We start from the raw sequence: 23040 nt of genomic DNA on the forward strand, positions 1-23040 counted from the left end.
CAGTGTCTTGGTAGGACCACACCTGGAGTATTGTGTGCAGTTTGGTCCGATTACTTTCAAAAGCAGAGGGAATGCAATAGAGGGAGTGCAGTGAAGATTCACAGACTGATTCTTGGGACAGCGAGACTGTAGTACTGGGTAACTAGTAAAGTATTCACAAGAGTTTGGAAAAATGAGAGGGCATCTCATTGAAATGTACAAAAAGGTGATAGGGTGAGCAAGACTTGGGGTGGATGTTGCCCTGTCCCAAGGGGGGGGGGGGGGGGGGGGGTGGGGGTGAGGGTGTAGATGGAGGAGGGATCACAGTCTCAGGATACATGTGGACTGACATGACGAGAAATTTCTTTACCTTTTGCTGGGACTGGAGATTTTTGATATAAGGTTGAATATCCTTCATTCTAGATGGTCCCAAGAAATCATAAATGCTTCATTAAATGTCATAGAGGCATACAGCATGGAAAATGGGCCTGAGTCTGCATTGATCATCAATTGAGCAAGCAGGGTCACTGATTCAACTTTCACATGACCCAATGAGTAGCGATCTCTGGGGTATGATGCCCAAGGCATTACAACTGTATGGGGAAGACTGAATGAACAACCCTGCATTTTCCTCTCCACCATTTTGTCTAACAAAGCACATGCTCATGGGCAACTTGCCTAGTTTGACCTTGGACTAACAATTTGCATGCCCAAGGGTACTTTGTCTAGGTTGTAATTTTAGATACATTAAAATCCCAACCTGGTCCAAGGCCTCCTGGAAACAAGCAAAACACTCAGATCTTGGTCAGAGAGCAGTTTATGAAAATGGAGAAAAGATTTTCCCAATAAACCCACACCAATATTCTTGATACCACTGGTTGCCCTGTTGCTTGTGGTCTACTTTTGTTCTTTAACCGGACTCAATGACATGAAGCAGTTGTTAATTTTGTAAATATCTGCGTTATCTTAGAATTTTCTAAAAAAAAAATCAGGATTCTGTGCACCAAAAATTGAGTTAAAGTGCCCACATACACAAGAGGAGTTAAAACTTGAAGTCGCATTCCTTCAGTGCTTGTGGGATTTGACAGGAGCGCCCATAGATTAAACAAAAGCGGTGAACCACCTGGCTCACAAACATCAAACTTCAGCAAGCAAGTTTTCCAGGGAGATGCAAGAGATGGAGATGCTGGAATCTGGAACAAAAAAAAACCACTGGAGGAACTCAACGGGTCAAGCGGCATCTGGGACGGTTGACATTTTGGGTCAAGACCCTGCATCACATTTCCCAGAGGTTCATTCACCTGCAATATACCAGCTTTGGAAATGAGCTCCACTCAGGGCCTTCATTATGTTATAGAGAGATACAGAATGGAAACAGGTCCTTCAGCCCACCAGCTCTGTGCCGACCATCCATTTATGCACATCCTATATTGACTGCATTTTTTATTCTCCCCACTGGGCTGATACACCAGTGCAATACAGAGGGAATGCTCTATTATCAGAGAAGCTGTCTTTCTACTGAGACTTTTATCCATGCTCCCACCTGCCTATTAATGTGGATACAAAAGGTTCCATGGTACTTCTAAAAATTTCTTTCCACTACCTTCCCTTCTTTCCCAGTCTCCTCTCTTCCACTGTTGATATCCCATCACTGGGTGCACTTTAGCCCAAAATATTTAACTCTTAGTTTTAACCATCACTTCTCAAACCCTGTCTTGAATACCCAAAGATTTCTTCAGTGAGCATGGGACATTTTCTCTCATTTGAATTCCAAATGCCAGACCTTCTCTCAACATTAAGCTGATGCTTCAGTACCTGCTCTGGCTTTGATCTGATGCTCAGATTCATGAATTTTAAATTAAAGTTATGCATACTTTCCCATGCTATCGTACTGTGATTGGCCCAATGTTTAGTTTCCCAATTTCAGCTACAACCTAGTCCATGCTGGAAGTTTGTGCTTCTGAGCTAAAATATATTTCTCCACAACAATGTCATCCAACTGCAACCATTTTATTTTCTGCTATGTGACTTAATAGATTTGACCTGGAGTTGTGGGTCATTCATGAAAATGCTGAAGTATCCTGGTATCTTGCATGAATTCGAGGTCAATGTAGTCAGAAAGCCCTGCCTTCTCCATATATTAGCCCATCAGCAGAGCCATGGTGTGCACATGTCAGTCTTTTTCCCAGGGCGGAAATGCCAAATACTACAGGGCACAGCTTTAAGGTGAGAGGGGAGAGTTTAAAGGAGCTTTATGAGGTAATTTTTTTTAAAAAACAGTGATGGGTGCCTGGAACGCACTACCAAGGGAAGTGGGGGATCCAGATATGATTGCAAGGTTTAAGAGGCATTCAGACAGACATATCCACAGGCAGGGAATTGAGAGATAATGGTCATGTGCAGGCAATGTGCAGCTTAAATTGGCATCATGGTTGGCACAGACATCATGGGCCAAAGGGCCTGTTCCTGTGCTGTACTGTTCTATGTTCCATTCCTACTTCAATTCACAAGATGAATATATCTCCCCCTTAATTCATCAACTGCAGGAATCCTCACCCAACCTTTATTACTTTCAGATTCAATAATTCCAACCCACTCTTGACTGGCTCCTTTGACCCTCTGTGAACTAATGATCTAAAACTCTACAGCCATTATCCTAACTCACACCAGTTTCAATTCATCCATTTAGTCTGTCCTCAGGATAATGTGAGAAAGACTTTGTGAGAGAAATTTCCAGTTCTAAATAGTTTAATAATAGCCATGACATTTAAGTTACCCTTGCTGCAGTTAAGTACATTCCTGTAAAGAAATGCAACTACAAAGTAGCAAGATCTCTGATAGCACAGTTAATTGATGTATGGACTAAGGATGGCTTCAAACTCCGTTCAGAGAAACCTGTCTGACCATATGACTCATGTCTGACTTTTTAAAGGCAGAGTAAGATAAATAACTTTGTTTCATTTCATTTGTTTGTAAAAAACAATAGGGAAAACTGCTAGATGGAGACAGTGTCACGAGATGAGTCAGCCATAGAATCAGCTGCCAATGAAGTTATGGTTTGGCTCATACTCACTCTGCAGGCTTGGCATGTTGGCATCTTCTGGTTTGCTTTTCAATAAGTGAGGGAGCCGTGTGTACCTGTATCCAAACCCACATCCCTAGAAATGAACAGAGAATTACATTAAAACAGATCTCCTAAGCATTTGTTTCACGACATTATTCGTGAACACCACATCACTTCTGGCACTGTCCTACTCAGGTGTTCAAACTGATAACTACAATAAGGCTCCAAACTTGTAGCAGTTGTCTGTAGGGGTGAATGAGATTTTGCAGTTAGCAACTCCTTCATTAAACTGCCGACAGCTAATCTACTTCTCTGCAGACTAGCTCATTGCTTGAGAGTCCTTCCAGACTTCCAAAGTGAGTGGAGGAATATCATGTCAGTTTATGGTCAGTTAACCCCTAAACAGTCTGTTCAGCATGCGAATAGTGCACGCTTCCTCTCATCCAAAACTGACATGTTGCTCAAACAGACATGGAAGTCTCAGATTCTTTATAACACCAAGCTTCCTTCAGGTTAGCTACAAATTATATTGCAAGTGAAGTAAAAGAAAAATTACAAAGTAATAAAGAAGGCTGGGTAAGATTTGTGTCAGGGAAACCAATAACAAGCCACATGCTCTAGAGCAGGAAAACTAATCTGAACTCTCACACTCACCCACATTGCCAGTATGGGATATGTGATAATCTGGCAGGATCTGAATGAAGCATGCACTCATACATCGCCCTACTTAATAGAGTTCTACCCTTGTGGAAAATGATTAAATTATAAAAAAATTCCTCACCACCTTAAGCGCCAGTAATAATAATAAAATAAATGATAAATTTATTGCTAGATCTAAGGAAACCTATATCTAAAGGTAAGATTACCTCTTTTAAAATGCATATAGGTCAGCTAGTGACCTCAAGTTCACTCAAATCGTAGAAGGCAATGGCAATTCTAAAAACCAGAACTGTAATTAACACATGGTTCAACAAAAGTGTGGGAATGGGATGAACAGAAGAATAAACAGACCAATGATATCCAATCTACAGCCCACCACCTACCCGTCTCCCACAAAGGTATCCTCTGACTCACTGTCACCACCTCTCATGTGCATCAGTCTACAGAAAATTAACTTCCATTTGAAAATTACTTCATAAGGCATTCTAGTTACATTAAATAAAATTCAAAAAGTGGAAACTGCTTGAAATGATTGCCAAGGACTCAAAGCAATAACGATTTTGTTTAATGATGCAGTGGACTTAGTTTGTAACTATCAGGGAGGGATGTTGTATGCAGAAATGGCTTTAAAATATCCAAAGCACATTCTAACTAAATGAGCTTTTAGTAAATTAATCACGAATCATACCACATTCCAAGTAATAAATTACACATTTTAACATTTCTTTATCAACTAGAAATTCAAGACCTGGGAACAGGAATAAACCATCTGGCTCCTTGAGCCTGCTCCATCATTTAAAAAACATACATCACAGCACTATTCACATATTGCTTGATTTCTTCTACAACCAAACATATATTGATCTGTTTTGAATGCAATCAGTGTTTTAGCTTCAGGTTAGAGAATTCCAAAGATTCATGAGTGAAGAAATTTTATCTCATTTCAGTCCTACTTTTCAGCTGATGACCCTAGTTCTAAACTTCGCCAAGAAAATATCCTCTCTGCTTTTCAGGTCTAGCATCCAAGCAGAATTCAGAATATTCCACATTTGTTTACTAAGCTTTATTGAACTATAAAAGATATACTGGGATTTCTATACCCTGCCTCAACATTTAAAAGGTTTATCAAAGGTATCTCCCAAGGGTAATCTCTCAGTTTGAATTTTCACAATATTTGTACTGCAACATGTGTAGTGGTGATCATGGAGATCCTCTGGTACTTTAACAAAACCTCATGCAGGTTTTCTACACAGATGTTGGCGCTGGAACTTGGCACCAAGACTTGTCAAGAGTATCAGTGGGGTGGATGACTGGGAAATGATGCTGTATCATTTTTGGACTTAAGGAGATGTGCTCAATATTCTGCAATCCAGTTGAATCAGCTGCAGTCATTTCCTGCTGTCTACTTTCTATAAAGTTCTGGCTCTTTAGTTCCATTTGAATTATGCAATACAACAAAGGAAGGTTTGCAGGGAACAGAGGTGAATAAAAATAGAGGAAGAAGCTCTCAATTTATATAGAATCTATACGTATTCAGGACATTCTAAAGGGCTACAATGCTCATTTATTCCTTCCAAAATGGAGAAACACAGTCAATTTGTACAGAGTAAGGTCCCACACAATGACCGCAGTTTTGAACGTCAATGAGCTGCTCTGGTGACAAGGATTGTGGGATAAATTGCAGCTAGGAACTGTGGAAGATTCCCCTCCCTTTCTTCAAATGGTCCCATGGCACTTTTATGTCCAATTCAAGCTCAACACCTGCAACAGCACTCCCATAAAGTATAGCATTCCTCAGCACTGTACTGAAATGTCAAGCTGAATTTTCTACTCGTCTTGCAAATATTCTTCTGTGCGTCACTGCCCGCTGCTTCTGTGGCACAAATGTTACTTGGCGCTTATCGGCCCATGCTTAAATATTGTCTAGGTCTTGCTGCATGGTAGTTGGGTCCAAGACACAGCCCTGAGGAACTCGGACCCTGAACAATTACAATCATTTTCCATTGGGTGAGGTACGACTCTGACCACTGCATTGTTTTCTCCTTGATGCCCATTGACTTCATTTTTTCCTGGGCTCCCTAATGCTACACTTGGTGTCAAGGGCAGTCAGTCTCACCTCACTTCTGGACTGAGGCTAAGAGTTCTGTCGGCAACTGGTCCTAGCAAAACCCAAACTGGATTACTGTTGAGTAAATGATACTTGATGGCACCGTTGAAGAGATCTTCCATCATTTTGTTAATAACTAAGATTAGATTGACTGGGCAATAATTAGCTGGACTGAATTTGTCTCAGTCTTTGTGGGCAATTTTCTACATGGTTTGGTGGATGCCAGTGGTGTAACAGTACTGGAACAGCCTGGCTGGAGGCACAACTAGCTCTGAGCACAGGTCTTCAGCAACATCTTTTTGTTTTGAAACAAGACTAGAAACTCCTTTTGTCATTAATCTCTCCTGCTTTCCACCTTACTGCTGACCATCCCTTTTGTTATCACTGTCCCTCCTCTCTCAGCTTCCTCTACAGCTTAACCATTGTTTTATGTCTAACTTTTACCAATTCTACCATAAGATCTCTAACATTAATTCTGTTTCTATCTCTGCAGATGCTGCCTAACATGTTGAGTAACTCTCAGCACTTTTACCTTTTATTTCAGGTTCCCAGCATACCCAGTATTTCCCTTTTGCATTTGCGCTGAATCCCCAGGTTACATATAATGAACTAAATACTCATAGCAGGTGTAAAAAGCAAGTGATACAAATAGTTATAAACAAAGGGTTAGCTCAGCCCATAAAAATGGAAGGATATCTTCTGCAGAATCTTTTACTGAATGGTCAGATTTTTACCTGATAGCAGCATTTTCATTAAACATACCCCTTTTAAGAGCCTTTTAGTCAAAAGTAGTAGCTATGTTCCTCACCGCGAAGTACCATGAGCAGCAAGAAATAAGTGGCCAATTAATCAATTTTGGTGTACAGTATATATCCTGGCTTTAGAGTACACTGAGCATTCAGTTAAATCTCTTTACTTTCTCAGCAAAACAATATTGGTTAATTATTATCATTTTAAGAATAATAAATTGCAACCCATTGCTTTCTAGCTATTAGGTTAGATCAATCCCTAATTAAAACTTCATCTTATTTATATCTGCTACTCGTAACTAACTGCATTAACCAACAGTGTCACAAATTGCATATATTAATTTTAGAGTGGCAGCTTGGCTCAGCGAAAATTTGCATGTCTGATTAAAACCCTATGGGTATAAACCCCATCCCAGGACTTAAAGATAGAGTCTTCAGTGCCTTGTTTGGGTATGCTGGAAAGCTGTTGCCCTTCTGATGATATATTTTAATTAATCTGCAAGATAATGCACCTTGCCTTCATCTATTGATCAAGAATTGGTAGTGGTGGTAAGGCTTCTGCTGGTCTGAAATACCTGAGCAACTTGCTGGAAAGGGCTGATATAGGTTTACCACATGGGTGCACAACCTGTGAGGAGGCCAGATTGACAAACCAAATCACTTCTCAGAACCAATCATGTGAATCATTTTAATTGCACAATCAGATATTGATATTTTAAGCCATGTACATGGTATATGTTCAGGTGGCTACCAAAGAACAGCTAACCAGTAATAGCTTTCTTACTTAAAATGTAGTTAACTATGACAGGTATTTGTATGCAATTTAAAGCATGAATGCTTGAAACCATTCTCAAAGCCTTATCAGTCCTGGAAATCTAATAACAGTCTGGGCTTTTGATCTTATCACTGTCTCTTCATTATTTTAAAACATCCACAGTCTTATAAATTAAACACTCATTTGCAAAGTATACTTATTAGACTGGGAGTATTTAATTTTATCTCAATTAAAACCTCCTCCAGTTTTCTCTGAACTCCCTCCAAGTTGCATCTATCTATTTGTGTCTATGTTTATTCTCATTAAATGATAATACAGCTCCTTGAGAAAGAATTAATTTTCCTTCATGGATATTTGTTCCATGAAAGAAAATAGCTGCATTGGACTGGGATATTATAGCCATTACAGAAACATGGCTCAGAGAGGGACAGAACTGGTAGCTAAATGTTCCAGAGTACAGGTGCTATAGACGCAATAGAGGTGGAGGAAAGAGAGAAGAGGGAGTTGCATTTCTAATCAAGGAGAACATCACAGCAGTAGTCCGAGATGAAATTACTGTGGGATCATCCAGTGAGGTTTTGGGTGGAACTGAGCAATAAGAAGGGGATGATCACCTTGTTGTGATTGTACTGTAGGCCCCCTAATAGTCAACAGGAATGGGAAGAACAAATATACAATGAGACTGCAGAAAATTTTAACTTTCCTAATGTAGACTGGGACTCCCATAGTGCAAAGGACTTAGATGGGCACACATACCCATCAACTCCCCTTTGATTCGTTTGCTTTTTATCTACACTAAGGGATAATTTAAAGTGGCCTTTGTGTTCTGGAAGGAAATTGAATCAGCTGGAGGAACAGGCAGTGCAGTGGTGCAGCTACTAGAGCTGCTGCCTCAGAATGCCAGAATCCTGGGTTCAATCCTACCTGGTGTGCTATCTGCATGCAGTTTGCACATTCTCTGTATGACTGTATGCACTTCTTCCCATACCCTAAAGATGTGCAGCTTGGTAAGTTAATCACCCATTGCAATCACCTCTAGTATATAGGCATCTGGGGGAGTTGATGAGAATGTGTGGGGAATAAAATGGGGTTAATGTAGGATTAGTGTAAATGGGTAGTTGATGGTCAGTGTGAACTTGGTGGACTGAAAGCCTGTTTCCATGTTGCTTCTCTCTGTGACTCTATGAAGTGTACATGGTCACAGGTAGAATATGCAACTCCACACAGAAACAACCTGAGATCGAAACAGAAGCCAGACTGGGTGGAAGACAGTAGCACCAACTGATGTCTCTTCCACCCATCACTCTGTCACCCAAATAAGAATGAGACCGGTCAAGTCACTGAATAACTCCCTTGGGAACCCCAAAGAGTCACATTCAGGCTACTGTCAGGAACACTGGATGGAAACAAGAGATTGCAGATACTGGAATCTGGAGCAACAAACAATCTGCTGGAGGAACTCAGTGGGTCAAACAGGATCTGTGGAGGGAAAAGAAATGTTGATGTTTCAGCTCGAAACCCTGCATCAAGACTGAACTGGATGGAACTTGGATGGGAGAAATTCAGTTTTTACACAGCAGAACTGCAGGTGGTAGAATAGAAGGTTGAATGGTTTCACATGGGTGGATGTTTAGCTGTAATATTGCTATGACTGGTGCAGTTTATCTTCTACCACCGTGACCGCACTCAGTGCAACTACAAGAGTTATATTGGCTAATCATGGCAATCAATCTCTATCAACGGCTAATGATAGAACTGGAGGTGATGCAAGGAAAACTCTAGCAGTGGAGTAATTCATGCAAATAAATCTGCTTCTCCCAAGTTTCCTACAATGACCACATGATGGCCAAGAGATGAAATTACATAAAGATCTTTATTTCTGCGTTATGTGATTGAAATAAACATTGGACACAGTGAATTGCAATATCGACAATTTCCAAATTATTTTGTCTGGACACTTAACACAGCACTTCCTAGAGGTCTCGGGAGTGATATGTGCACACACAATGTCATTGCCTGATAGAAATCTAATTTGCTTTTGAATGAATCAATGCTGACTTCTTCCACCATCTCATTTAGAAGCCTCTTCTTTTGCTCACTCACTCACGGAATACATTATGCTTTTATAGATGAGTTTTGAATTTACCTTTCTGCCTTCACTTCCAATACAGGTTATGTCCTCACAATCAAGATGAAACAGCTTTTCATGATCCTTATCATCCAGTCCATTTAGGATCATAACTACAGCAAAAACAGCACCACTCAGCCTTTGCTTTTCCAGAGAGAATATGCTCCATTTACAGTTAGTTCTCATACTCCAAAACCCTACATGCCTTCATCATTATGCTTGCATTCTTCTATATTTTTTCCAAAAGCTGCAACAGTTATTGTTACCATGATAATGGAAAATATACACAGTACTCTAAATGCAGCAGCGCTGCTAGTTGATAAAATGCAGGAACGAACACCTTACTCTCAGTTCAATATTGACCTTTTAATCTACCCTAACATCTGATCTTCTTTTCTTACCACTACTGAGCATTATTATGACAACTTCAAGATAATGCCAATCTCCAGATCTCCCTCATTTTCTAAGCATGCTACTTTATTTTTCTCTTGAAGTAGTTATATACAACTTTGTCCACAGATGAAACTCATTGCATTTAATGCCATTGTCAGCCTGATGTCCAGGTACATTGATGTCTTTCTATGATTATCCTGTTTGTTGTTGGAGGTCTCCACCTCCCTAGCTTTACACCCTGGGTGAATTTAGCTATTGAGCTGATATGACATTAGCTCCTGATTTGCTGAGTTTTAATAATAATTAGAAAACATCTAGTCAGGGGTGAGGAAAAGACAAGGCTTAGAAATATTTTTAAATGGAACCCTCCCCCGTAACAATACTCCAAGTTAATAGAACACATGCAAGTGTCGAATAGAAAAGAGCAAAAATGAAAGAAAACACTGTTGTATTGAATTTTTGTTTTAAAACTGTAAGTAAAACCTCTGTGCAGTAAGAGGTAAGCCTACCCTCCAGAGTCGCACAAGGATCCAGTTGGTCTGTGCCCATGGCCGCTGTTCATAGGGAGCTAAGAGATTCTTCATCATGGCTATACGTCTGCAAAAACAAAGGCACAAGGCTCCAGAAGTACCAATATTTATTAACAGCTTGTAGAGACCTTCCTTGGCTTTGGATGTGAGTGGTTGTGACGATGTATTTGAGGAACTGAAAGGCTGCACACTGTGCAATGTTTACAGAACCAGAGACACTTGCTGCTAGTGTTACACCTTCAACCATCAGAATGAAATCCCAATGAAAAAGCTACACTGTGGCACGCTTCTGGCATAGTGGTGCCTTTTGAATAGAAACTAACAGCAAACCAGAAAACTCTGATGAAAACTGTCCCCTTAAAGAGCACAACTTGCATATCATGGACATATGAACAATGTTTCAACAGATTTATCATATTTTCAAATACCAGTATTTTATAAAATAAGGCATCAGAGATCAGCATTCTTTGGGTCACTGTTTTTATCCTTCAGGTTCCCAAAGTTCAGCTTGTGCTTCAGTTTATTTTGGAATGAAACTGCCTGAGTTCATTCAACAGAGGATCACCAAATGATTGAGTGTTATCTTCAAAGTTTGTGACAACTCAAGTTTCTAGCTCACAAGCTGTTGACATGAATCACGTGGTAGGTATTTTACTACATTTCTCACTGCCTCGGTAAGGCAGCCAACATTATCAAAGACCCTTCCCACCCCAGACATTCTCTCTTCTCCCCCCTCCCATTGGACAGAAGATACAAAAGCCTGAAAGTATGTACCACCAGGCTCAAGGACAGCTTCTTTCCCACTGTTATGACTATTGAACAGGCTTCTTGTACATAAGGCGGACTCTTGACCTCACAATCTACCTTGCCATGGTCTTGCATTTTATTGTCTCCCTGCACTGCACTTTTTCTGTAACTGTAACACTATATTCTGCATTCTTTATTGCTTTTCCCTTGTACTACCTCGATATACTGATGTGATGAAATGATCTGTATGGATGGCATGCAAAACAAAGTTTTTCCCTGTACCTTGGTACATGTGACAATAATAAACCAATTAACCACTGGCACTGTTCCACATCAACAGGAAAATTGAGGAAAATGGAGTGCAGAAAGAGAACTTTCTCTGACAGTATAAACTTTGGTCAGAATTATAATTACAGTTACAACTACAATTGGTCAAATACAACTGCAGTGCCCCAAAGCTTGTAAGATGTTATACTGGTGGATTCCTATTATTCTTCATGTTACCACTCAGCCCTTTTCAGTCTCACACTGCGGGTAAGTGTTATCTTGGTCACAAGCTCCCACCATGTTTAATTTAGATTTCTCCCCAGTCTCTGTGGGATCTAAACCTATGAATTGCAATTACACCTCCACTAGATAACAACTGTTGCGAATCTGACCATCAATCAGAAATGTGTTTAGAGCGTCTCTGTTGCATATGCAGTAGCCAATAGTGTTTATACTTACTGCTCCTCTGGGATGCTCTCAACAGCTCGCAGAGAGTGTGGGTAGCAGACATAGCTGGCGAGAGCCTGCATCAGAGAATCCTTAATATCTGAACGGGAGAGAGAGAGAGAGAGAGAGAGAATGAGAGAGGGCGAATGGGTTTTATTGTCTGAAGGGACCATGAATTAATATTGTGGAAAGGAATAATTTCCATCCATGAAACAGCAGTGCCAGATATGCCCAGATGCATATAAAGCTTGCTTAGTACTGTACACCCCATCCAGAGGCAGGAGATTTCACTCTCATCAGGGATGAATTGGCATAATTCCAGTCATTTATAGTGAAAGTTACAGACTAAGCCAAAAAGTCATCAATCAATTCAACCTACTCAGTACATGAGAACTGTTTAGAGTTTCTGGTAATCAGTGCAGTCATGAAACACCAGTGGATCATTAAAACTAACTTAGGCAGTGGAGTTGGTAGCATATTTGGTGGTCAAGGAGTTAAAATAGCCAGCCCAGAACAGAAAAACATGCAGTTATTTTAGTTTGAACCAATGTTTAGAGGTTGCCAAATGCAAGGGGTTAACAGTCTGTGAAGGTCACTGAGAAAGTTTAGAAAATATACACGAGGAGATTGATAACAATTTAAGTGAATAAATGATCTTCAAGACTGATTAATTACTGGATGAACTAGTCTGGCATAAGATAATGGACAATACCCCAATGTAATATTCTCTTAGCTCCACTAACCAGCAGCTATAAATTGGGAAGATAGCTCACTTTACCTCACCCAAGGACTCAGAGGACTAATTAATTGGGAAGTGGGCATCTGGTTATTGTAAGATATGAAACAAAGAGTTCATTCTAAGACATCTCCAATGGCATTTAGGGCCTAAATGGCAAAAAAACTGGCTGTTGCTACGGTAACAATAGATAGCTGGAGGTCTAGGTTAACACAGAGAAATATCTAAGTGATTTGATCTGGTCATGAGTCTCATGTGGGGAATAGGACCCTTGTACAAACTGTCAGGAGCAATCAGTTTCACATTCTGTACCTGACTGGGTTAGTATCAATAACTAGAATGTTACACAACCGGTGAAGTGGGTAGTGGAGGTGATACTGTGGCAACCAACATCCATCTGCAAAGGGATGAAGATGGATAAAATGGCTGTAGTATTAACAGGGTACTGTCCGATTCACAGGGAACAGAAGGAATAGGCAGGAGATGGGTCCTGGAAACCTGGAACAGTATGAGAGTCTAAAACTAATACTCGGAAAAGAGAAGCCCTGAATATGGGATTCAGAGAAAGTTGGAGCTGATTGCCTTTTGTCTTGATGCATGATGTAATGTGCAAACTGAGTGCCTGTACTATGCAATTACGAGTTTGAACAAAACTAAGAATACTTTCACCAGATGTTAGTGATGTATCTCTAATATGTGTGAATTCGGCACAGCACACGGTAACACCAGCAGCCTTTAAACAATATGCACCAAAACCACACTTGCCTGCTCCTGCACCACAATATTTGTTCCAGAGTGGCCTTGGCTCAGTCTTCTGCAGTTAGCACAGCTCCAAACACTTCAGCATAGCTTGGAGCCTTGTGACTGATTCAACAGAACCAGCCTGATGAACTCACAGAATGGTTTTGACAAACAGGAGTCTCTATGTCCCCACCAGGCCAAGGGGCTGACAAAGCTAGCCACATAGTTAGGTGAATGTTTTACATTCACAAACATTCAGTAACAAATGGGACATCTTACAAAATAAAAAAACTTTGTTTAAAATTAGAAGTATTATTAAATTACATTTAAAAAAATCAAATCAAATCATTAAAACTAACATAAATAAATAATGAACATAGAACATAAAGCAGTACAGCACAATACAGGGCCTTCAGCCCACCATGTTGTGCCGACCTTTAAACCTCGCTTATAACTATCTAACCCCTTCCTCCCACATATCTCTCTATTTTAAATTCCTCCATGTGCTTATCTAGCAGTCTCTTGAATTTGACCAATGTACCTGCCTCCACCACCGCCCCAGGCAGCGCATTCCATGCCCCAACCACTCTCTGGGTAAAAAACCTTCCTCTGACATCTCCCCTGAACTTCCCACCCATTACTTTAAAGCCATGTCCTCTTGTATTGAGCATTGGTGCCCTGGGAAAGAGGCGCTGGCTGTCTACTCTATCTATTCCTCTTAATATTTTGTATACCTCTATCATGTCTCCCCTCATCCTCCTTCTCTCCAAAGAGTAAAGCCCCAGCTCCCTTAGTCTCTCCTCATAATCCATACTCTCTAAACCAGGAAGCATCCTGGTAAATCTCCTCTGCATCCTTTCCAACGGTGTTGTTCATCATTCCATTAATAAATGGAATGATGACTTGCCTTTTCCTGGCAGACAATTTCTCTCTTTGATCTGAATGGGGATTCCCGAACCAGTGCAGGTTTAACCTGGCACAGCCTCAGGCTGAGAATAGGAAAGAGGAAGATCAGGAGCAACAAACAATCTGCTGGAGGAACTCAGTGGGTTGAGCAGCATCTGTGGTGGAAAAGGAATTGTCGGCATTTTGGGTCAAGACCCTGCATTGAGGAGGAAGATCTGGCTGGCCAGCTGCACTGAGTCATCTACCATAGCAGTAGGGCAGCAGATGGTGGTGTCAAGGCTGAAGATGCTGCTGCTGGGTTAAGCCAATGCCAGCACTGGAAACTAGTTCTCCCTTTGGGATTCCCTGGCAAGTCCTGGTATACTTTCTGGATCTGGGGTGGAAGAACTTGGCCAATCCCAACAACTGATCTGCTCTAATCCTCATCATCATTCTTAGACCTGTAACATTTTCAAAGTATTGGTGAGTTCTTCAAGCTGTCTGCAAACAGACCTGGCAATGTCCGTGGTTAGTTTCAACACTCTGTTCATCTCAAGTACTGAATCAAAAAGCTACATCCAAGAAGCAAACCTGTAGCTCCCAAATTTCCCATCTGTGCCTGAACCTGAATGTGGAGCAGCAGATGTTGACCTTTAACTTAGAAGTCAGAACCCATAAAGACCTACCTGATTACCTTAAAATAAAAATGGCTTTTGCTTCACAAGGTGAAGGATGCATCTGCTGGGAAATGGAACATTGTTCAATACAAGCAACTATTCCCACCTCAGAGTTGAGCAGAGCCACTCTCTGCTCTCCTCCAAAGAAATACCTCAACGCCATCCTCATGTGAGCAGTTTCTCCTGCATGCAACAAGCTCCTCATTGATCAGCCTGCAAGCTGATGTGTGAAGCATTCCTAAATCAGCATCAAACATGTCAAGTGGACAGAACATTGTAGAAGACGGTAAACAATTAGCTTGTACAAATTGATCCCTTTCATTCCAGGGGCCATGCTTAACTTCACCCCAAGGATTGTACTGAATCAAACAAGAGCTGACCCATAATGCCTCACCTGTTCCCACGATTCGAGAGTCAGCAAAGTGCTTGGCAAGGATGGCAGCTAATCGGCTCAGTGTCTCCTGATACCCTGTGGAGAAAGGTATTAATTACTTTAGGCCTGTTGCAACTGGACACAACCAGATTCTTCTAGTCAGACACCCTTCCTCAAGTATCAGTGAGTAGTGCACAACACCTAAATATAGACTCAATTCCAAATGTTTGTTCTGTGCTGGGTTCTCTCCCATCTAGAAATGTAGAAAAACTACAGGACAATTCAGGCCCTTCAGCCCACAAGGCTGTGCCGAACATGTCCCTACCCTAGAAATTACTAGGCTTACCCATAGCCCTCTATTTTTCTCAGCTCCATGTACCTATCCAACAGTCTCTTAAAAGACCCTATCGTATCCGCCTCCACCACTGCTGCCGGCAGCCCATTCCACACACTCACCACTCTCTGAGTAAATAACTTACCCCTGACATCTCCCCTATACCTACTCCCCAGCACCTTAAACCTATGTCCTCGTGGCCACCATTTCAGCCCTGGGGAAAAGCCTCTGACTATCTACCCGATCAATACCTCTCATCATCTTATATACCTCTATCAGGTCCCCCCTCATCCTCTGTCGCTCCAAGGAGAAAAGGCCGAGTTCCCTCAACCTGCTTTCATAAGGCATGCTCCGCATTCCAGGCAGCATCCTTGTAAATCTCCTCTGCACCCTTTCTATGGCTTCCACATCCTTCCTGTAGTGAGGTGACCGGAACTGAGCACAGTACTCCAAGTGGAGTCTGACCAGGGACCTATATAGCTGCAACAATACCTCTTGGCTCCTAAATTCAATTCCCCAATTGGTGAAGGACAATACACCATATGCCTTCTTGACCACAGAGTCAACCTGCGCAGCCGCTTTGAGCGTCCCGTGGACTCAGATCCCAAGATCCCTCTGATCCTCCACACTGCCAAGAGTCCTACCATTAATACTATATTCTGCCATCATACTTGACCTACCAAAATGAACCACTTCACACTTATCTGGGTTGAACTGCATCTGCCACTTCTCAGCCCAACTTTGCATCCTATCTATGTCCCTCTGTAACCTCTGACAGCCCTTCAAACTATCCACAACACCCCCAACCTTTGTGTCATTCTCAAACTTACTAACCCACCCCTCCACTTCCTCATTCAGGTCGTTTATAAAAAAAACACAAAGAGTAAGGGTCCCAGTACAGATCCCTGAGGTACACCACTGGTCACCGACCTCCACGCAGAATACGACCCTTCAACAACCACTCTTTGCCTTCTGTGGGCCAGCCAGTTCTGGATCCACACTGCAATGTCCCCTTGGATCCCACGCCTCCTTACTTTCTCAATAAGCCTCGCATGGGGTACCTTATCAAATGCCTTGCTGAAATCCATATACACTACATCTACTGCTCTCCCTTCATCGATGTGTTTAGTCACATCCTCAAAAAATTCAATCAGGCTCATAAGGCAGGACCTGCCCTTGACAAAGCCATGCTGACTATTCCTAATCATATTATGCCTCTCCAAATGTTCATAAATCCTGCCTGTTAGGATCTTCTCCATTAGCTTACCAACCACTGAGGTAAGACTCACCGGTCTATAATTCCCTGGGCTATCCCTACTCCCTTTCTTGAATATGGGAACAACATCTGCAATCCTCCAATCTTCCGGAACTTCTCCCGTCTCCATCGACGATGCAAAGATCATCGTCAGAGGCTCCTCAATCTCTTCCCTCGCCTCCCACAGTAGCCTGGGGTACATCTCATCCGTTCCCGGCGACTTATCCAACTTGATGCTTTCCAAAAGTTTCAGCACCTCCTCTTTCCTAATATCTACATACTCAAGCCTTTTAGCCCGCTGCAAGTCCCCACTACAATCCCCCAGATCTTTTTCCGTAGTGAATACTGACATAAAGTATTCATTAAGTACCTCTGCTATTTCTTCTGGATCCATACACACCTTCCCACTGCTGCACTTGATAGGCCCTATTCTTTCACATCTTATCCTCTTGCTCTTCACATACTTGTAGAATGCCTTGGGGTTTTCCTTAATCCTGCCCGCCAAGGCCTTCTCATGTTCCCTCCTGGCTCTCCTAATCTCCTTCTTAAGCTCCTTCCTATTAGCCTTATACTCTTCCAGATCTCTAACATTACCTCTCCCATCTCTCCCGGTGTGGATTTGGACAGGCCAACTTGTGCCCTCGTTCATCTTTCATCTGCACCTTATGCGGTTGCCAGTTCTGCTCCCAGGTACTGAGCCAACCAACACAAAGTACCAGTGCCTCCAGGAAGCCAGCTCACCACCTCAGTGGGGTAATTACACACCATTGTTTGGCACAGCCCCACAGCAACATACAAAAAACTGGAGATACTATCCCTTAGATCTTGCATTTCTGAAACAGTAAAAGTAAACAGGAAAGGTATTTTCTATACTAATCCTGCTGTTAATGCTGAGAATCCTTGCTCTGTTCAAAGGGGGGGGGCAGCGTTCTATCAGATCTCTGTCAATAGGGGCCTCCATTATCAAAAGGTAGCACTCAATCAGGATAGCTCCATCGGATATTTGTTCTCTATTTAAGGGAAGAGACTGAAGCATCAGCTCAGCATCTGCCCCATCACTGTAAGTTAAACAAGAACAACCTCTTTTGGATGGAGGGCATTACTAACTTTAAAGGAATAGTCTCCCTCATAAAATAAAGCCAAGGTGTTTTTGTTGGTAAAAGGAAAAACTGGGATAATATCTTGAGAGAACCCAATTGTTACATAACAAACACAAACCAAAAATCAAAGCAGTTTTCATATTATTAAAATGGGTGAACAATAAGCAGTGTAAAATAAATATTTGATGCAAACAAACAGGAAGTTCTGGAAACTCTCAGTTGGTCAGGCAGCATCTGTGGGAACAGAAAAAGTTAAAGATTCAGGGCTAACAACCTTTTTCAGAATTGGATAAGAAATAGAACAAGTTAGTCTGAAGATGCAGAGAGGGTGGTGGAGGGAGTTTAGGACAAGGGGAATATCTCTGATAGGATGAGGTCAGGCTGTAGGGATAGGCAGTTGATGAAGTTATCTTACTGATAGGTTATTGGAGGACATTAGAGGGAGAGAACATAAATAAAGTAACATAAACACTGTGAAATGCTGGGTTGTAGGAAATGCCCAGCAAGTCAGTCCATGCTAAGAGAGAAAATTTGAGCCAACAACAGAACTGGCAAGATCCAATACAAACAGAAAAGGCAAGTTATTTGAAACTGCTGAATTTGATATTGAGTCTAGAAGTTTGTATCATGCCCAGACAAAAGGCAAGATGCTGTTCCTCTAGCTTATGTTGGACAGGAGGCCACAGACAGAGGCATCAGAGTGGGCATGGGATGAAAAATTAAAGTGGTAACAGGAAGCACAGGGTCGCCCCTATGGGCTGAACAGAGATGTTCCACAAAGCAGTTATCAATTTACTTTCTCCAAATTGCAAAAGGTGATCCATTGAATGCAAAGGCTGACTGGGTGAAAAGTGAGGCCGAGAGAACTCTCATCTTGCTCTATCCAGGAGAGGGGATGTGAGCAGAGGTGTGGGAAACAGATGAGATGCTATCTAGAGTGCTGTCAATTGTACTACGTAGTACACAATCTGTTAATGAAAACATGACATTGACCATCTTGATTTTTCCATAGCCCTTACTCACTCTTACCTGCCCTCTTCTGAACTAGCAGCACTCTATTCACTAAGAACCGACACCGATGACATCATCAAATTACATCTCCATGCAATCAGCTACTGCAGTTACTTATCTGCACTTAATCAACATGAACACAATGGGCCGAATTTTCCTGATAAGTGCTGTCAAATCACATGGAACATGTATCACTTCCCTATACAAGTGCCTGGAATCCTTAGGTTCTCCCAAAAATGTGCTCGAAATTGAAAGTCTGTACTTCTTGATGCGTGTTTGCTGGGATTTTGCTTCAATGCATTGCCACTGGATACCACATAGAGACCAATGAGAAGCAATAACTTGCTACATTGAACAGCACTGAGACTGGGATTAGGTTACAGCTGGCATAAGTTCAGCAACTCCATTTACCTTAATGTGGAGAGAGCTGAGCTTTGATGATACATGATTTTTTGAATTAATTGTACTTATTTAAGCACTTATTTATTATTTTTTAAATATTCATAGAAAAATGTCACAGAAAGAGGCTTTTCAGCCTATTGTGTTTCTGCTAATTGAAAAAGAGCTAATAAAGCAGGGAGTATTGTGTGCAGTTCTGGTTGCCAAGCTTTAGGAAGGATGTGATTAAGCTAGAGAGGGTGCAGAAAAGATTCATGAGGATGTTGCCGGGGCTGGAGGGCTTGAGTTATAAGGAGAGATTGGATAGGTTGGGGCTGTTTTCCCTAGAGTGAAGAGACTGAGGAGTAACGTTATAGAGGTTTATAAAATCATGAGGTGGATAGTCACACTCTTTTTCCCCTAGAGTAGGAGAATCTAAAACTAGAGGGCACAGTTTTAAAGTGAGAGGGAAAAGTTGTAAATGGGATCCGAGGGGCAAATTTTTCCACAAAGAAGTTATATGGAATGAGCTGCCAAAGGAAGTGGTAGAATTGCAGGTACAATGGAGGGGAAAGGTTTAGAGGAATATGGGCCAAACACAGGTAAATGGGACAAGCTCAGGTAAACACCTTGGTCAGAATGGACGAGTTGGGTTGAAGGGCCGGTTTCCATGCTATGACTTGATGTGTCTCTGTATGGGACTTGTTCAGGTTGTAGTACATGATATCATTCACATCCAAAAAGCTCCAAGCTGCACTAAGCTTCACTGCCTTTAATGAAGAAGTTTCTTCTGGAAGATCCATTAAAGTTAAGTGTGGACATAGCAGGTAGGTGAATGTCAGGGGCAGAAAACTCACTGCTGTCAGAAAATACTGCATCAACATTTCGTCCTTATCCACTTCAGTACCTGAAGTCACATTGAAGACATTAGCAATGGTGCTGAGTTCCAACAAACACGGAGGCCGAGCACATCTATGGTGAGAGGTCCAGAACTACATCTTACATGAACCAACTCTACAAATTATTCTGATCAAGGACAGGGATTTGTGGGGGAAGAGGTAATCAAGTGAGGCAACACCCTGTTGTGAAAAACACACACAGAGAAAGGGCATTTAGTCTATCATGTATCTCTTCTCTAATAACAAGTTACATTCATATGGCACATTTAATATAATAAAATTATCTTGGGCACTTCACAGGAACATTACAAGCAAAATTTAACAGCAATCCTGGAAGCAGATGTTAAAAGCTTGGGTCAGCAAGGTAGATTTTAAATATTATTTTAAAGAAGAGAGATAAAGAGATTTTAATGGAGGAACTGCAAAGCTTGGGAACCTGGCAACTGAAAGCATTGTTGGAGCACTTATAACTTACACGTATAGGATGTCTGGAAAAAATCCAACTGTGCAAGGGAGCTTGGAGTAAATTTACAGACAAATCCTCCAGGAGCAGAAACACTTCCCAAATCCTACAGCAAAGCTGGTGGTACTACCTACCCATCCACCTGCACTTACCAGGCAGTTCGTCCATGCTGTTGACTGGACTGAAGTAATTCTTCAGAGCACTGTAGCTGTTCATGGCAACATTCATGTAGAACTCCGGCATGAAAGCAAATAGCGTTTTAGTCCGGTCACTGTGTTCAATTACTCTTATGCACACCTGCAGCAGCCAGTAGATGTCCAACATCTTCTCCTGAAGCAAGTAATAGTTTTATTCAATCATGGAAAAAGAAAACTAACTTTCTGAAAACTGTCTAAAATCTACCTAGCCTTACCTTTGGGTAAATTATTTGCTAGACCCTGTTTTTAATAAAACTATTAATTTAAAATTAATGTAAATTATTGGGTGGCCACAATACACTGATGGTCCTGTTGCTGAGAAAGATCTGAATGCTCCAGTGAGATTCTCTTTCCCACTCACCAACATTCCAGCGTACAAAGAAAATCATCCAGTTATGTGTAGTTTAATATTTCACTCTGACCAATTTAAATCAAAACTAGTGACTCATGTTTTCTGAGCTCCAGACCTCGTGCAAAAGGAAAATGGCTCTTTACATCAACATTCACAGCTCTGAGACTTACTTTACCTTGGAGTAGATGGTGGCATTTATCCAAGCTAGCCGGCGGCTCAGATGATTCAGCTTCTCAGAGAAAACCTTCTGACTCTTAGTCAATTCATCTAGAATATCTTTCCTCTGAAAGGAAACAAAAAAGGCACTGGAATTTCCTCAGTGAATGGGATATAAAAGGGAGAAAAATCATGAGGAGACAACAGGGGTTTATGTCAAATTTAATGGCTAACACCAGCTTGATGGTAGAATGGCTTCCTTCTGTGCTAATGCTGTTCTCTCCTTCTGTTGTATTCAACCTGTGACAAACCAACAGAACTAGTCTCCATTTTACAAGAAGGCCCACATCTTCTACAGAGTAGCCTGCCATCCACACTCAGTGGTTGCTTGCCCACTGAACTTAATGTAGAGTGGGCCAACTAAGCCAAACTTCCTTTGTTAACTGCCTCCAACCTGACTTGAGGCCTTGCACAACACAGAGGCTTCTGTATACACAAGAGCATATGAAGAAGAATAAGCAACACCATGAGGTCTGTCATTCCTGCTCTGCCATTCAAAAGGCATATCATATTCAATATGATCCACACCCCTTTTGAATAGAAAATGCCAAATATTCACCATCCACTGACTGAAGAAACTCTTCTCACATCTATCCTAAATGCCCATTCCCTCATTTTGATGCCTTGATTCCTGTTGAGGACAATCCAGTCAGGAGTAACATTAACCCCACACTCTCCCTGTCTTGCCTCTTTTATTTCTGTATCCTTCAATGAAATCAGCTCTTATTCTTCTAAACTTGGGAGCATAATCTCTCCTCATACAACAATCTCCCCTCATACAACAATCTCCCTCTCCCACCCACCCCAGGAATCAACCCGTTGAACCTTCATTACATTCCCTCTGTCCGAGATCTACCCTTCCTTATGTAGGTGCCCAGACCTGTACTCAATGTTCCAGCTACGATCTCACCAGGGCCTAATATACCTGAAGCAAGATACCTCTACCTTTGCACTCAAACCCTCTTGCTATAGAAGTCCAAGTTTTTCCTTCCTATTTGCTTTCAGTACCCTCATGCAAACTTCTAGTCTGATTGCAAACAGCCTCATAGCTCCAGCGGCCCAGGTTCTATTCCTCCATGGAGTTTGCATGTTTTCCCCATGTCTGTGTGGGTCTCCCCCAGGTGCTCTGACTTCCTTCCATATCCCAAAGGTATACAGAGTGGTAGGTTAGTTGGCTGCAGTAATTACCCCTGGTGTGTAGGTGAATAGTAGAATCTGGGATGAGTTGATGGGAATTTGTAGAGAATAAAATGGGATTATTTTGGACGGGTGCTGAATGGTCAACAAGGAGGTCAAAGGAACCTTTTCTGTGGTGTATATCATCAGCTCAGTTACATTAATAACAAAGTAAATTCTTTTTTTACTTTTCTTCCTTGCAGTTGTTCCTCCCTGAACAAGTGAACGGACTTTGTTTCCACGCCATAGGCAGATTTCCCGGTTCAAACACTGGGAAACCATGAGGTCTGCCATCCACCTCTCCACTTGCCTCCAAATCCCCACTCCAGTGGAGCTGCTGGTTGTTCTGTCTGTACCAAGCATCTACAAGCCTAGAATCAAAGGAGCTACGATGGGAGGAG

At 41.7% G+C, this 23040-nt stretch overlaps 1 protein-coding gene across 2 annotated transcripts in view; it reads right to left on the reverse strand.

Moving 5' to 3' along the window:
• Positions 1-23040, reverse strand: part of LOC127571811 (E3 ubiquitin-protein ligase RNF123) — a 331679-nt gene that overhangs the window by 150591 nt on the left and 158048 nt on the right. For both annotated transcript variants that reach the window (XM_052018522.1, XM_052018523.1), the window contains exons 26-31: positions 21423-21530; positions 20851-21028; positions 15280-15354; positions 11859-11946; positions 10365-10452; positions 3053-3137 (exon numbers count right to left, since the gene is read on the reverse strand). In XM_052018522.1, coding sequence (XP_051874482.1) covers positions 3053-3137; positions 10365-10452; positions 11859-11946; positions 15280-15354; positions 20851-21028; positions 21423-21530 — 622 coding nt within the window. The remainder of the gene's footprint in view (positions 1-3052; positions 3138-10364; positions 10453-11858; positions 11947-15279; positions 15355-20850; positions 21029-21422; positions 21531-23040) is intronic.

This window comes from Pristis pectinata, chromosome 6 (genome assembly GCF_009764475.1).
Source record: "Pristis pectinata isolate sPriPec2 chromosome 6, sPriPec2.1.pri, whole genome shotgun sequence".
NCBI lineage: Eukaryota > Metazoa > Chordata > Chondrichthyes > Rhinopristiformes > Pristidae > Pristis > Pristis pectinata.